This window comes from Delphinapterus leucas, chromosome 4, assembly GCF_059928025.1.
Source record: "Delphinapterus leucas isolate spDelLeu-1000000601 "Yukka" chromosome 4, BTC_Dleu_Yukka2, whole genome shotgun sequence".
NCBI classification, from domain to species: Eukaryota; Metazoa; Chordata; class Mammalia; order Artiodactyla; family Monodontidae; genus Delphinapterus; species Delphinapterus leucas.
Genome location: NC_143132.1, coordinates 131,075,574 through 131,091,429, shown reverse-complemented (window position 1 = coordinate 131,091,429; position 15,856 = coordinate 131,075,574). Strand labels below are relative to the sequence as shown.

Genomic DNA, 15,856 nt, shown 5'->3' with positions numbered 1-15,856 from the left:
AACCCTGGTAGATAGGTGGAGAAGGATACTCCAGAACTATATGCCTCATTACAAATCTTTCAGCATCTAGATGCAAGTGCTTGAGAGCACAGCATCTACTAGTCATAATCACAGTAATCCCAAATGGACACTGAAAATTGGACCTGGAGGTATAACTACTACATGTCAAATTATGAGAAGTTTGAATAATCCTATCCCTAAAGTTACCCAAATAGTTTTTAGAATTGCTCTTCAGAAACTTCTCAGTGCTTTTAGGCTTGCTCATCTGAAACTTCTCAATGCTGTTTTAGCCGAAATCATAGATAACGGAATACTGTTAAATTACTAGTTCTTTTGCTGGAGATAGATAACGGAATACTGTTAAATCACTAGTTCTTTTGCTGGAGAGAAACTTATGCTGAATAAGAATTTACAGGCACCCTCATGCCACTAACAGAACTGAAGAAAATTAAAAACCTGAACTCATCTTTCTTTTAGCCTGATAATTAGCATTTGCCATGGTAATTAGATGACCCAATTTAAGTAGTCTGAGATATAACTAGACCTCAGGAAACTATAGCATGTATAAAGCCAGTGACAACAGTAATAGTCTAAAATACTATTTATTTTCCTACTGACACACTAAAAACATGTATCTTTGAAAGCAACTGGTCTGATGATCTCTGTATGTCATTAATTATAAAAACCTTTTATTTTCATTTTGTTTATGAAAACAATAAATAAAATTCATAGTAGCATTTTAAGACTCATTTACAAATTTTCATATACTAGTGTCAATATTAAATTTGCATACTTTGGGCAAGAGAGACAGAAAAAGAGATTTCTAAAGCATTTGTGTTGTAAGCTAATCATAGTTATATTTCTGAAATTCTCTCCCTGATTTATTAAGGAGCAAAAAAAGGCTAGTAATAATATTAATTGGAATTCTAACTTCTACATTGTTGCCACTTAAGCAGTGACTCAGATTTCGAGACCTATCTTTTGGGGTTTAGGATCATGAGGGCTTATGTGCTTCCCACACTGAAAGGCCGTTTCACTAACTCCAGGTTGTGCAGGTTGATTTGGAGAGACTAAAGAGAGAGTTGATAATGGAATAATAGTTCCTCCTCTTTAGTTGGTTCAGCCACTAATTCCTTCCTTGCAGTTGTTTTTACACAATCCTATCTATGACCATAGAGAGGAGGAAGAGCTTCTTTTGTAACAGACATTTGCTGCAATTTGGGCAAAGAATGTGAGGGATTAAAAAGTACAATATCTTGTAAGCGGTGGGAAACAGTTACGTACAGAGAATTGCACTGTGCTTCACCATCATTTATAAATATAACTCCAAGACTGAAAACAATCTGAATGTCTAACTATAGGATACTAGTTAAAGTATGGGACATTTGTACAATGGATTAAGGCTAAAAAAGAAATGAGAAAGCTCTTTGTGTACTGATATGAGTGATCACTGAGATATATTATAAAGGAAATAAGAGGTTTGGAGCCATGCATATATATACTTATATATGTATGTATAGTATATATATAGTATTTATATGTAGTATTTTATATATTATATATATATAAAAATATATAGTATTATCCTACCATTTGTGTTAAAATAGGGGGAAAGAATGTACTTGTGTATTCTTCTTTGTCTTGAAGAATATAAAATAATCTATTAGTATTAGGTCACCTCAAATCAGGAGAATGGATTGGCTGAATACAGTGGAAGAACAGTGAGGTACAAGGGGGTAGAGGCAGCCCCCTGCCTACTTAGCTGTTCTGCTAAACACTGCCTGTATATAAATTGGGATGTTAAAATTTACAAGGAAGGCAAAAAAACCTTAGTCAAGGTTAATTGAGGCTTATCTTCATAACTTATTCTAGTTACCTACTTGTTAATAGGTAGAAAAAATGGGTCAGATTCTGAGGAGACCCTTCTTTTCCTTGGCTCCCCCTTTGTAGTCTCCACCACTATCCTTATAATGAATAAGCCAGAGACTCCTGTGTTTCAAATGAGTCAATTAATAGTGAGACATTAGAAAGTACCAAAAATATGTGATGGGGGTTTGCTTGAGTAAACTGTGGAATATTATATAGTGATTAAAAATAAGAAATTAGAAGTTAGAAAATGTATAGAATCAGTTCTACTTCAGTTTTTAAAATGTATGTAAATTAAGAGAGAAATTGCTGAAGTGTTTTTTTTTTAAGGGCTCTTTTTAAAAATGTTTGTTTATTTAGGCTGCGCCGGGTCTTAGTTGCAGCAGGCGGGATCTTTAGTTGTGGCATGAGGACTTCTTAATTGCTGCATGCGAACTCTTAGTTTTGGCATGCACGTGGGATCTAGTTCCCCGACCAGGGGTCGAACCCGGGCCCCCTGCATTGAGAGTGCAGAGTCTTACCCACTGGACCATCAGGGAAGTCCCTAAAGGGCTCTTAATAGTATGTAAAATGTTTAGGGGATTGTTGCCTATAAAATAGAGTATGGCTCTTTTATTAATCGGAAGTATGAATGCTAATCTTCCCACTTCAAATGATGGATATTTTGGTCCAAGAAAGAATGAGCATCTGCAAAACAGTTGTAACTTGGCTGAATAGTGAGTTGGAGAAGTTGGTTTGAGAGCTTTTTTTCTAGACTAGGAATTGGTTTCCTCTGGTGAACCCAAATAGATAACCTACCTTTCGGTGCTACACTTTTCTCTCCTAAATAATGATAAGCATGAAATACCATCCTTGCCATGGCTTTAATTGACTTTTCATTATTTGAGTGAATTGGTGGGACATAAAAGAAGTGAATTAAGTACTGGCAAATTCAAAGCCTTGCATTAATCTTTAGCTTGTGCCATTTTGAAGATCTTCAGTAAATTGATTAGTAGAAAACAGAGTTGGTAAAAAATAAAATACCTGAATTTTCCTGTTACTTCACTTTCTTACTCTAAGAAGTGATAATTTTAAGAGAAATTAGAGAGAAAGAGAACTAAAACATGTTTACTTCTCAGTTATGCAGTGCTGTGTTTCCTACCATCCACTGCTCCAACCTCCCAGATGTGTTGAGGTAGCTTAGGGTCTGGTCCAGTTTCTCTTGTAATTAATTAGTTTTAGAGTTCCCCTGACTAGGTCATCAGTCTTAAGTTGTAAGAATGAGTACACTGTCTCCTGTGGGCATAGGGTAAGGGTGTGCACATGAAATGCAGAATTTGGAGTGCTTTTGTTGCTGTAATGGTGTGAGGGCCTATGCCAGGATAGCTTCTGTGCCCCCTTCCTTATTTAGGGAGCTAAGGAGGCAGCGGTTCTATGGAACTGAGATGAGAGGTAAGATATTACAGCCCTTTGCAGGACTGAAAACAGTGTCTATCCTGCTTTTTGGGAATGGGTTTATACAGGAGAAGGGTAACTAAAAATTCTACATTGTAGTGAATGTGGTTTTCTCCATTTAAGTAAATGTTTTATTGGAATGAATCATTACTCTTCTTAATGTATTATTCTCTTTTCTTACAGGGTCCAGATCATCAAACAATTTTATTTAATCATGGTGCAGTTCAGAATATTGCTCACCTACTAACCTCAGTATCTTACAAAGTAAGATGTTAAAAATTATGGCCAGACTTTTATACTTTATTTTAGGCTTCTAGAGTCTTGGTCTGGAAAGAGGCACACATGTTTTGTTGTTTCTTTTGTAGATATTGTGATCAAGAATAGTATTTTATCAGTAAAATGTTATGGGGCATTGTTTTACCTCTAGAGAGAGTACACTTAAAAAAAAAATCTACCTTGCCTTTCCTTTTTTTTTTTTTTCTTCAGGATATGATTGTGGTATAAGTTCCTATTGATTTTTACCTGTGATCATTAGTAGTCTCTTCTGGTATGGTGTCAGTGCCAAAGTTGCAAGTGAGGTCATGCCTTGAAGTATGTAGGAGCAATGGCTTGCTATAACAGGAAAGACCTTGGATTTCCTATTTGAAACCTTTATTTAGCCACACTGACTGAAACTTAATATACCCACATATACATCAACATTTAAAATGTGTTCTGTTTTGTATTTTGACTTAAAAAGTCAAGGGTTTTCAGTTGTGTTAATTAAATTTCTTTACTATCTCTTATATATAGGTAAGCAGTGTCATGAGATACTATCAGGCATTTAGTTAAAACTTTGGTCATTTCATTATTGTCCAACTGGTAAGTTGTAGCAAATATTGGGACACTGTCTTTATTGTGTCACATTAGAACTAAATATGCTAGGAATTTCCTGTAAAGCAGAGAAGCTGTCATTTTTGTCTTCTATCCATTTGCACTGATCCTAGTCTGCTCTTTTTGTCCTTAGCTTTATTGCAGGTCTGCCCTGCTAATATGTACATTTTCCCTACTTCAGACATCCAAAGTTAGATCTTGGTGAAGATCTCACAAGAATAGGAGTGGGGAATGGAACCAGCTTGAAACTAGCCAGAGGCAAGGGAAGGACATATATACTGAGAGCTGCTTCCTCTGCTCTGTACTGTGTGTAGGCTGAGACCAGTCAGCACTTGTATGTCAAGAAACAGTTGCTGGGGTGGCAATTTACTGTTCTTGTTCTTTTCCATCCTCTAGCTTCATTAAGTTCTTCATTTCTTTCTTTTCTTTTCCACACTAGACTTCCTTATCTACTATGGCAAGTTACAGGTTGTAGAAGGAAAAAGGTTTTGGTAACATTACTCTTGCCAAGGTTTGCTCCACTGTCAGAGTGTCATGAACATATTCTAGGTTCCACCTGTAGGCACGTGCTTGTGCTGCAGAGCATTGCCCAAGTGAGGGACAGAGCTTCTTCACACCTCAGCTACCTATCCTGCCAATCTCAGGCTCCACAGGAGAACATCATATATAGACTCAGGCTTGGAAGTGAGGATGAGGTCATCTGGTGAAAGCTGAACAAAAAGAATGAAAAATAACAGCTCTCATAGGAGCTCCTGCAAATTATAAAGTATGTTGTATGTGGTCAAGAGTTTGAGCCCTTGGTATCATCCCACACCAGTTACCTAGTTTTGAGGTATAGTAACGTAATTCATAAGTATTTCTAAAGTTTTAGTTTGGTCCTTTTCGAACTTTTTTCATAACTTTCTTTCCTCTCCTGTTCTCTTCCCCCACTCCCCATCCCATACACAACTACAAGAGTACTCTTTTTTTTTTTGGTCTTCTCTTCAGTTCTCTGGTTTGTAATTTGGGAAGAAGAAATGTCCCACTTGAAAGGCAATTAGTAATTGTTATTAAGTTCCCTTTGCCTTACCAGCATTGTATTTTTTACAGCGTTCTTTTAAATTTGAATAGGGATTTATCTAGTTCCATTTTAGTTGCTACTTCCTCCCTGTTTTTTCTTTTCTATTATTTCAAAATTAATTTTAACTTTTTATAATTTTAACTTACTGTACTCTTCAGATATACAGGTCTTATTTTTATTCCCTTGAGTCCTTCCTTTAGTACTTTAGGCAGATTTAAATAGTTATTTCTTCAGAAGAGTTTAGATTCTGAGACATTAAAATTCATATTTGCAAAATTAAAATAAATGCTTTGTTCATTTATTTTTACAGGTTCGAATGCAGGCACTGAAATGCTTCTCAGTTTTAGCTTTTGAAAACCCCCAGGTATCGATGACCCTGGTAAATGGTAGGCTGGAACTTTCAGTGGCACCTACACAATTTAATTTATGAACTTTGTAGATTTAAAGAATTCCTTAATCCTTGTTGTTTGTTTTATTTCTAGTTTTGGTTGATGGAGAATTGTTACCACAAATTTTTGTGAAGATGTTACAGAGGGATAAGCCCATTGAAATGCAGCTCACATCAGCAAAATGGTAAAGGTCAAGACAATGTGGGAAGAAAGACAGTGCTTTATCAATTTAGAGTATTTTTGGACAGCCTAATGAGCTCACTTTCAATCCCCATCTTGTTTTGGGATTTTGAAATTTGAAAGTCATGGGATTATCTCATACCTTCTTAAATGGATGTGAGTTTTATACTCAGTTTACTACTAGTGGCATGCCCAACAAGAACTCTCTTATAACATCTAAGACTACCTACAGAAAATTACTTCATTACATTCCCTTCTTGTATTTCAGTTGAAATAACACAGAATTAGATCAGATTTAACCAACACATATTATGCTAAGTATTACGGCAGGAAAACATAAAGATATAGAAATAGTGAGAATTAGTTGAAGTTGATAACCAAGGCATGATTTCAGAGAATGTGACTTCCTCAATTTTGGGAAAACAAAACAAAGATTCCTCATAGAGATGTGACCATTTATAAGATAGTTATGTAAAGTTCTTATTAGCACAGTTCCTGGCTCATGTAAGCATTCAGTACATGTTAATTCTGTAATTATCAATATATTACCAGATAGGTTTAACACCTGTTATGTAGAGTTCTGTGCTAAGTGAATGGTTTCGTTTCAGTATTTAAGAAGCCGTGGCTTTCTAATATTTTGGCCAGAATGAGGAGTTTTCAGTGAATCACTCCTGCATCATGAATTGTTTTCTGTTTGTTTATATGATTTGTATTTTTTGTTTGTCTGCTTTTTTGTCTTCAAAACTGAGCATTTGCCTTTTTGTTAGTAAGGTTATACTCTCATGGAACTGGTTTCAAAAAACAATGTAGTAACAAATCTTAAGATAATGATAACAGCTATAAAGAATTCATCTCCTACAGTGTAAGTAAGGAGTTTTACTGACTTGTTTATAACTTTCCCTAGAAGTCAGAACATGGGGTATTTTAGGCTTTTTTCCCTCCAGCTTACCAAAGGAATCTAATTCAAAAAGGAAAGCCATTAATTTAAGTTTCTTAATTGCTTAATGTTCAGTACTTGCTTAGAGAGTAGAAAGTAATTGTATTCTTATTCACAGCCAGATATAATTGTGAAGGTAAATTGTTTTTCAGTAGAGCCAAATCACTAATTAATTCTCAAAGCCACTTCTGGTAACCTCTGACTAGTTAGTTAATATCTTAACTAATTAATATCTTAACTAGTTAATATCTTAACTATCTTAGCTAATAGGGATAGCTATAAGTGTTACAAGTTAAATGCTGCTTCTGTGATACTTCTACCACTGCTCTTGGAGTTGAAATATCCCAACTTAACTTCATTTAAATTTAGATACTTTGTTAACTTTATATTTTATTTAAAAATTTTTTCCTTTTTATTATGGAAAATTTCAAACAAAAAGTATAGAGAAAAGTATAGAGAACTCCAGTGTGCCCAGCACCTTGCTTTATCGTTTACCCATTCATTCGGCCATTTATTTTTAAAACAATTTTGTAGGTATTTTAAAAAACTTCTGGCTTACTGTCTGCCTATATCACATAGTTTTCTTTGACTATTTAATTAACAGAATCTCAGATAAGGGAGTGTCAAAACCTTCTCCCTCAAGATAAGTAAGAGTAGTTGTCTTTTGTTTTCCCCATAATATCTTAAAGGCAAGTAGGTGGTGGTTGTTGTTTTTAAAGCTTTAAAACACAAGCAAAAACTTACTTTCTGCCATCTTATTCCAGTTTAACTTACATGTGTAGAGCTGGAGCAATTCGGACAGATGACAACTGTATTGTATTAAAGGTGAGTGAATTAATTCTTTCTAAAAACATGTGAAAATTATCCAGGCATATAAGTGTTGAATATAAATATTTGTATTCCTATTTATTTTTACACATTTATCACTATGGTATGCGTGCACAGCATGAAATAATATTAAAACACCATGCTTTTCAGTGGGATGACATGTAGTTTTAAAAAATTGGTTTTAGATATGTTTTGAAAGTCAAAGTAAATCCTTCCTTGTCAAACCTTTTTCACTTTTATGGCAATTAGAAGGATGTAAAAATTATAAAAATGTGTAAAATTCAGGTTAAATAGAAAATATATTTTAGTCCTTGATTTTCATTAAGTTTGCAACACAGTTTTGTAGGCAAGCAGTTCACTAACTCTATAGATAAAGACTTTATTTCACCCACATGGCAGATAATCAAAAGGCATAATGAGAAAGAATAAGTAAATAACACGTGAAAGCAATCATCATTATTGTGGTGTGTCAGATGCAACTAGAACTCAGAAAAGCCCAGATAAAAGACTAGCCCTTAAAAGTCCTAAGACCTGGATTCTGGTTTTAGCACTTCCACCACTGACTGGGTCGGTAGCCTTGGGCACATCCCTTATTCTTGTGGTGCCTCAGACTCCTAATTATGAAAATGGAAGCAATAATTCCTGTTCATCTATCCCAAAGGGATATTGAGAATAACAATGTATTAAATACATTAAACAGCTTTTAGTTATAAAGAACAGAACAACTGTAAGTAAATTGATAGTGTGTCACTTTATGAATGTGAGATCTCATTATCAGTGTTCAAAATGAACCCAAGGATAAAAGAACATTAAGAAGATTAATGTTTCCTTTAGTCTTTGGTGAAGCAAGACAGTTTAATGAGATCTGAGGACCCCCTAAGTAAATAGCACTGCATAGAGGGCTTCCATGCCCTTACTTAACTGCTCTCCCCCTCCTTTTCTTTCTCATTGGTAAACTAGGTTAATAAGTATCTTCTTTGTGTAGTAGTTGTGAGCATTAAATTCAATAATCCATGAGTTTATGGTATTGATAAATGTTGGTAACTGTTCCAAGGAAAATAAGAATAGGCTTTCTTCTTGGAAGCCTAGGGTCATATTTAAAAGATGGAACCAGCCTGATAAGAAATCAGCAGTGAACAATAAAGTGCTGAACTCTGTGGTCAAGCTATAATAGGAACTTAGAAAAGAACAAAGCATAGTTGCCTGCGGTTGTAGAGGAAGTCTTCCTGTAATTCTGATGTTTCAGTTTCTATTTCCACATTATCCTTTAAAGTTGATTCATCAGCCTTAGAAATATAAACATGGGATATTTTTATTGAGAACCTAATGTAGAGAAATTACCAAGACCAGTGCCAAGGTTTTTGAAGGACCTGAGAAGTAAAATTGGACTAGTAGATATCACAGTCATTCCAGGGAGTTCTCTGGAGAACTTAGGAACTGTGATTGATGCATTCCACTTGGATTACAGGAGAACTGGTAGAATCTGACTAATGGGAAGATCACTGAGTTTTTAAAGCTGCATTTTGTTTTTGCAACTGTAAGTATTAAACTCTAAACAAAAATTGAAAGTCATCCCAGCTATATCACACACATTAAGGAAAAGATAGCATACTTTTTCTAAGACAAAATCGTTCCTGATTAAACTGCTGGATGTATTTTAGGTAAATAAATATGTAGACAGGGCAGGAGCATCAGAAATGATTTATTAGGGATTCTTAAATGTCTTTTGTAAGGTTGTACAATAAAGCTTCAGTCTTACCGATCACAAGAGCCTAATTAGACTTTATATTAATGTGCTTTGAATATATGTTTAGTTTAGTGTGCCAGTGTAAATGATTAATATGCACTGAATTTTGTGTGTTTTTACATTCCAAAAAGAACTTTTATCCTCTGAAAGTCTTTATTGAAACATTTGATCACAAACATGACTCCCAGTAAAAACTGTGGGGTTGATACAGTTACTATATGATCTCCATCATGCTTTTGCGTTTACCAGAAAGCAAATAATTAATATCACTACCTTCCAGACATTGCCTTGTTTGGTTCGAATGTGCAGTAAGGAGAGGTTACTAGAGGAGAGAGTTGAAGGAGCTGAGACACTCGCCTATCTGATTGAACCAGATGTTGAGCTACAAAGAATTGCTAGCATTACTGATCACCTCATTGCCATGCTTGCTGATTATTTCAAGTATCCCAGCTCTGTGAGTGCCATCACTGATATTAAAAGGGTATGTTCTCTTTTCCTTTTCAGCAGCTCAAGAGAGGGATTTTTAAAAAGATTTTCTTACTGTTCACTACTTTTGAACCAATTGATAATTAATAGTTCAGAGCCCTTTTAAATAAAGAAATCTTTTAGTAACGTAGATGATGTCACTTTATGAGTTTTGAATCCAGTTTGTTTCATGTTTATTGTCAGAAGTTTTTTTAGTAAGGAGATAATCAGAAAATTGCATCCCAAATTCCCAGCTAACCCCAAAATAGTGGGGTCTCTAAGCTGGTTATTGACATTATATCAACATCATCTAATGCTTTTGAAAGTCCCAGAATCAGCTTTGTCACTATATTCTCATTCTTTAGGACAAGGGTAATCTTTTGTTCCAGGCGACTGAGTGGCTTTATTTTACTCTCCGCCACTGTCTTTTTCTTTTGCTACCTTTTCTTCTAATTTTTGCCATCTCTTCTTTCTTTTCTGCAGTTTCAAACTGTGCTTTGGGCCTGCTAGTGACAGCTAAAGCACCATCTAACCTCTAGTTTGAGACCATCAAGGACCAAATTGTGCTAACTTTTTCTCAAACTATAAGTTCCTCAGAATAGGTAGATATTCTTTTTGGCTTTTTTTCTCAACGTGTTTGTCATATCCACTTCTCTAAGCATGAGAGATAAATATTCTGTTAGAGAAAGTTTATTTAAGGAGGTCATGGTATAGAGAGCATTGCCTCCTAAATAGTAACCAGTACTGTTTCACAAATGTGACTGTATTTTTGATGCCACTGGTCCCAATGGTAAATTTTTTTTAAACTATTCTCTTGACCTCTCCCATGCCCCTGAGTTCCAAAAAACTTCATCCGGTAGGCAACTGTTCGTTTGGCATTTAACACTGAAAACAAAACAAACTATTAAGGGTATAACTTTTCTCTGCCTCAGAAAGGGCCTAAAATAACTTCCATTGATATTTGTATTAATGTACACTGCCCTTTATGTATTAAAGTTATGTGCCTGCTCTTCCTTCAGCAGTATTGTTTTTCTAGTAGAAGTGATAGGTTATATTGAAGCAGCTGCCTTGTCTGTTTTCCCTCTGGCTACTTGCTCACTGACACAGTAACTCAAAGTACAAAGACATATGAGCAAGTCCTAACTACGGCCTCCTGAACACCCTTAGCTGACCATGGCAGCAAGGCAAATAGAACACTTTGATGGACATGAGAGTGAGGAGACATAGTTACAAGAACGTCTAGCTTACACATGTGCAAAAATTTAACTAGTATATAGAAGATTATCCCTTTTCTTAGGGTTTTTCCATTTTATTTCCATCACAGTAAAACTGGAATAATAATAACTTTTTTTAAAATCTCCTAAACTTGAATATTAGTTTGTTTTGTCATCTTTATTTTTGATGATGGATTATCCAGTGGTTCCTGACATACAAGTATAGGTACTAGACCCATAAGAGAGACTTTTTTACATGTTAATAAATGTCTGATTTTCATTGTATTTTAGTCCAAGTCAATATTCTAATAAATGTTATGACTGGAAAGTAGTTAAGACATAAGAATAGATATTTTAGAACTTACACATCAAAATGAGTGTCATATATTGGGAGGTTCCTCCCATAAACCATCAGTACCTGCTTTGATCAAAATATTTGGGGAGCTACTCTTAATAATTGCCTTCAGAACCCAACTGAGTTTTAGTTTTTTACTGTGGAGTTTTTGTTGTTGTTACTCTAAATGATGTTACCCAGTTGGATTTCCCCCTCTTCACACACCAGTGACAGTTAACTTAAAACTCTCTTAGTTGATGAAAATATGTTATTATTGTCAGGGTTTTCTTGCTAGTGTGCCATTCAGTTCTTTAGGAATGTTCAAAAGAGGGTCTCAGAATATTATGAACAACACCTATATCTTTGCATAAGGGTGAACCTTTCCAAGACAACTCATTTGGAAAAAGTTGTAATCATTTGGATAAGTTATATCTCTTAGTTATAAAATTATTTACTTTACTGATATGCCTTATATATTTACTGGTTCATATTTAGTCACTGAAAGTGTCCTGAGAACACGGTTCTCTTTTATTTTTATGGTAGTTTGGTGATAAATCAGGTATATGGAAGAATTGATAACTGAGAAAGCCAGTTATGCATATGAAAAGATAGCATTAATTGTTTCATACCAGTAAGTAATTTTAATAAATTTATCCCAAAAAAGCCCCCTGAACATAATTCTCAGATAGCTGTAATAGGTAGTAATGGTTACCATGGTCTGTTGTTTATTAAGCATTTTTACAAAGGTTTTCCTGCTTCTAAAAGCTTTTTAAATGCTGAAATTTGGTTAGCACTATTAAAGTTTAGGAAAACCTTCTAAAGATACTGTTGCAGCAGCACTCAAGTTATCAGCTGTATTCTGGGGTTAGAAAGGCCTGAGTGTGCCATTTTTTTTGTTTTGTTTTGTTTTAATTTAATTAATTAATTAGTTGCAGTATGTGGGATCTAGTGCCCTGACCAGGGATCGAACCCAGGGCCCCTGCATTGGGAGTGTGGAATCTTAGCCACTGGACCACCAGGGAAGTTCTTGTGCCGTGTTTTTGGAGAGCATTTCAAAGAGTTGGTGGGAAATTCCCTGGTGGTCCAGGGACTCTGTGCTTCCACTGCAGCGGACACGGGTTCGATCCCTGGTTGGGAAGCTAAGATCTCGTGTGCCGCGTGGCACAGCCAAAAAAAAAAAAAGAGCTGGTGCTAGCAAGCACCAGTGCCACTAAAGCTACCATCTAGAAACACTGAATTTTTAAGGCTCAAAGGTTCACAAAGATTTTTCATATACCAGTGTCACATTTTAGACAGAAGCAGACTGCAAGAATTCCAGGTCATGTTGACACAGACACAGCAAGGTCTCAGTCATATGTGAGCAGAAACCCAAAATAACCAGCACTGATACGTTAATAGTTGTTAAAACATATTTTTTCTTCAACTCTACTTTATTAGTTTTATTGAAAATTTAATTTGTGGACTGGGTTGGAACGTATCGTTTTTTCCCTCCCATAGCTTGATCATGACTTAAAGCATGCTCACGAACTTCGCCAGGCTGCATTCAAGCTCTATGCCTCTCTCGGAGCAAACGATGAAGACATCCGGAAGAAGGTGAGTCTGGGAGAGGGGCGTCCCCCAGTCCTGACAGCCAGCAGGCAGGGAGTGACGTCAACCTGAAAGTCGTGGTGAAGAGCACTAACAGTGACTGTTTGAATATAATAAAACAGAGTGACTAAAGGCATAATTGAAGAATGAATGGGACCCGGATTTGGGGGGTTGTTTGTTTGTTTTTAGAACATAGAGTGGCATGGCCGTGCTGGAATGACAAATAACTGGCGTGCTTTGTTGTGTCATTAATATGGATTATTGTGTTGCACATTTTTGCATGTGTTCTGATAAAAATCAATTCTAGCACTGTGAAGCTTCAGACACCTTGAAAGACCTAACACTAGAATTGTAAATGTTATTTATGGAAATACTTTCCAATGCCATTGAGAAATTCAAATCTCTATTGTATATTGTTCTTTGATATGTGGCTTAGTTATGTTTTGATTTTTTTTTGCTACTGTGCAAGTTCGATGTGAATAAAATCTTTGTGGAATAATGATTTTATGTTTAGTGAGTGGTCATCTGAATTTTCCAGCTCCCAAAAAATGTGTCACTGCTATAGCACCTTATGTTATTACAGCCTAGTCCAACACTGAGCTCATGTTCTTTATGAGAATAGTTCTAAGCAGGGAGTAAAGTATTGTGGTAAGCTCTGATCTGGCTCCCTCCACAAACCAAAAGCCTGGAGCTTACTACTCAAAAAAAACCCTGTATAATCTAATAAATTATAAACAAGGCTTTTAGGAACATCAGTAAATTAATTCATATGTTCTGTCTTGATGAGCCATAGCAGAGAGCAAATTGCGTATTATTTACTGAATGTGGCAGTTTACTAAATCTCCCCATCTTGCATTGGTATTTTAAGGAGCACTGTGAGAGAAATCACAAAGTATTGGGACTTTAACATGATTTAGAGAAGTACTTTGGGCTTGTAGAAAGAGAAGTATGGAATTAACTGTAGGTTTATTGAAATAAATTGTACCATTCTTGGAGAAAATTGAAATTAATAGCAGTAAGATCAGTAAGATTAGATATGTAAGTAGCTTTGCTTTAAAATCAGTGCAGAAAACACAACTAAGCTGAATGTTTTCCATGTACCTCAATTTAGTTCAGTTAACAAGATGTTTTTGACTTGAAGTGTTCTAGTAAATATCTATGAAAATCCTTTTTGACACCTCTGAGCTTTCATTTGTAAAATGTTACTTGAAGGCAAACGTACTAGTGATATGATTTTCCCTATGTCTAATCATGATTTATGAATGTTGTTCATATGTTTCATTCAGTTTAGGTACATGGTGTATTGCAAGGGAAGAGGCTTTTATGGCAATTCATATAGATAAAACATTTTTTAAAAATTGACATGGACTGTATAACTTAAACCATCCCCAAACAAATCATTATGTATTTATTAGGGCCCAATGGAAAGAGGAGAGGTATTTTACCCAGTCTTTTAGTTGAAGAAGGCCATGCCATGGACTGAAAGGGAGATAGATAGATGGACCAGAATGGGGGAAAATAGGATGTCCATTTGTACTTCTTTGTACTTTTTTGTTAATAAACTATTGTTTTGGAATTAATGACTTTAATTTGTGATATCATGTTCTAGAAATATAACGTAACAGTCTGGTGATCAGTAGTCTATTAAGACTTGTATTTATAATGTGTATAATTTCCTGGTAAGGCTAATCCTGATAATTTCTGTAGAAAGATAACAAATAAAGAATAAGTTATAATTATTATAGTTTTTTGTGTGTGCTGAAGAAAAGATACTATAGTATGCCTATGTAATGGGGATTATATAGAGTTTTTAGGAACATATTTAATTTCTGGGAAATCAAGTGAATAATTTATAGTTCATAGCAACTACTGAAGAGAGAAATTGTAAATTGGAAAATATAAAGTAATTTTGTGATAAAATCTGCGTGAAAACGGTTCTTAGGAGTGGAGAATTTTTATTTTCAGTGTATAAAAATGATAAATGTTAACTCTTCCTTTGAATGCGTTTATTTCTATTCTATTTTTGTTGAAATAATTATTTGGATAGATTTTTATTTACTTTCTCCATGAAATATTTATTTACCTTTTACACTTCTGCCTTAACTTTGATTGTATTTCTTTTTTTGGTGTAGATTCTTAAAGTACAATGTTTATTATTGTTTTATTTTTTAATGCAATTTTTATACTTGCCAAGATGGAATTTCAGTTTACTGAGTTGATGAGTGGACAATCTCTGAAAGAAATTTCAAAGACTATAGACCTATTTCCACCCCATCCCTCACCCCACCCCCCAGCCAAACACAAAGGCTTATTTATTCCAGGATAAAAGTATGAAATGTTCAGTTGGTCTGCCCTTTAAATTGAAAATGGTAGTGTAATTCAGTAAATATAGGAAGTAACATATATCCCATTGCCCTATATGACCAGTTAAGGGAATGAGGCAGAATGAATAGAAAACTAAAGCAAAGAGATAGAGACAGTGAGAGGTATACACAGCAGTAAAGGAGAAAGATACAAGCCTCCTCTCTTCATGGAATTATGGCTCTATCTTATTGCTTGTAAAGACTGCAAAAGGCCTGCTGTGATTTCATTTCTTAATAGCTTCTCTCTGGGCCACACAGAATTAAGCTGAAGACTGAATATGACCTGTAGGTCAGAGATTTACCACTCCTGCTTTGAAGCAGTGTTAGTGTGTTCTCATTAAAAGAAACCAACTGTATAACAAACAGTCCCTGGAACCTAATAAGCACTCAATAAATATTGTGGAGTGGATACAGAGAGATGAATATAGAAATGAAAATGCAGAAATCATACACAGAGTGATATTTCTCTTAATACACCTAGATCTTTCTGTATCCTTCTGTGCAGAGCAAAGTTGGTATCCTAATTCCTAGCTTGGCATCCTTTATCACTCTGTGGCATACCTACAAATTTCCTGATTT

At 35.1% G+C, this 15,856-nt stretch overlaps 1 protein-coding gene and 1 non-coding gene across 7 annotated transcripts in view; one reads left to right on the top strand and one right to left on the bottom strand.

The window, feature by feature from the left end:
• ARMC8 (armadillo repeat containing 8) overlaps nucleotides 1-15,856 on the top strand; it is a 106,858-nt gene that overhangs the window by 45,070 nt on the left and 45,932 nt on the right. For 5 of the 6 annotated variants that reach the window (XM_022582582.3, XM_089911105.1, XM_089911104.1 and 2 more), the window contains 6 exons: nucleotides 3,484-3,564; nucleotides 5,544-5,619; nucleotides 5,716-5,806; nucleotides 7,504-7,564; nucleotides 9,595-9,795; nucleotides 12,825-12,920. In XM_022582582.3, coding sequence (XP_022438290.1) covers nucleotides 3,484-3,564; nucleotides 5,544-5,619; nucleotides 5,716-5,806; nucleotides 7,504-7,564; nucleotides 9,595-9,795; nucleotides 12,825-12,920 — 606 coding nt within the window. The remainder of the gene's footprint in view (nucleotides 1-3,483; nucleotides 3,565-5,543; nucleotides 5,620-5,715; nucleotides 5,807-7,503; nucleotides 7,565-9,594; nucleotides 9,796-12,824; nucleotides 12,921-15,856) is intronic. The other variant, XM_022582584.3, reaches the window with a different exon arrangement.
• TRNAE-CUC (transfer RNA glutamic acid (anticodon CUC)) lies at nucleotides 2,333-2,405 on the bottom strand. Its single transcript has one exon. It is a non-coding gene; the product is annotated as a tRNA-Glu (tRNA).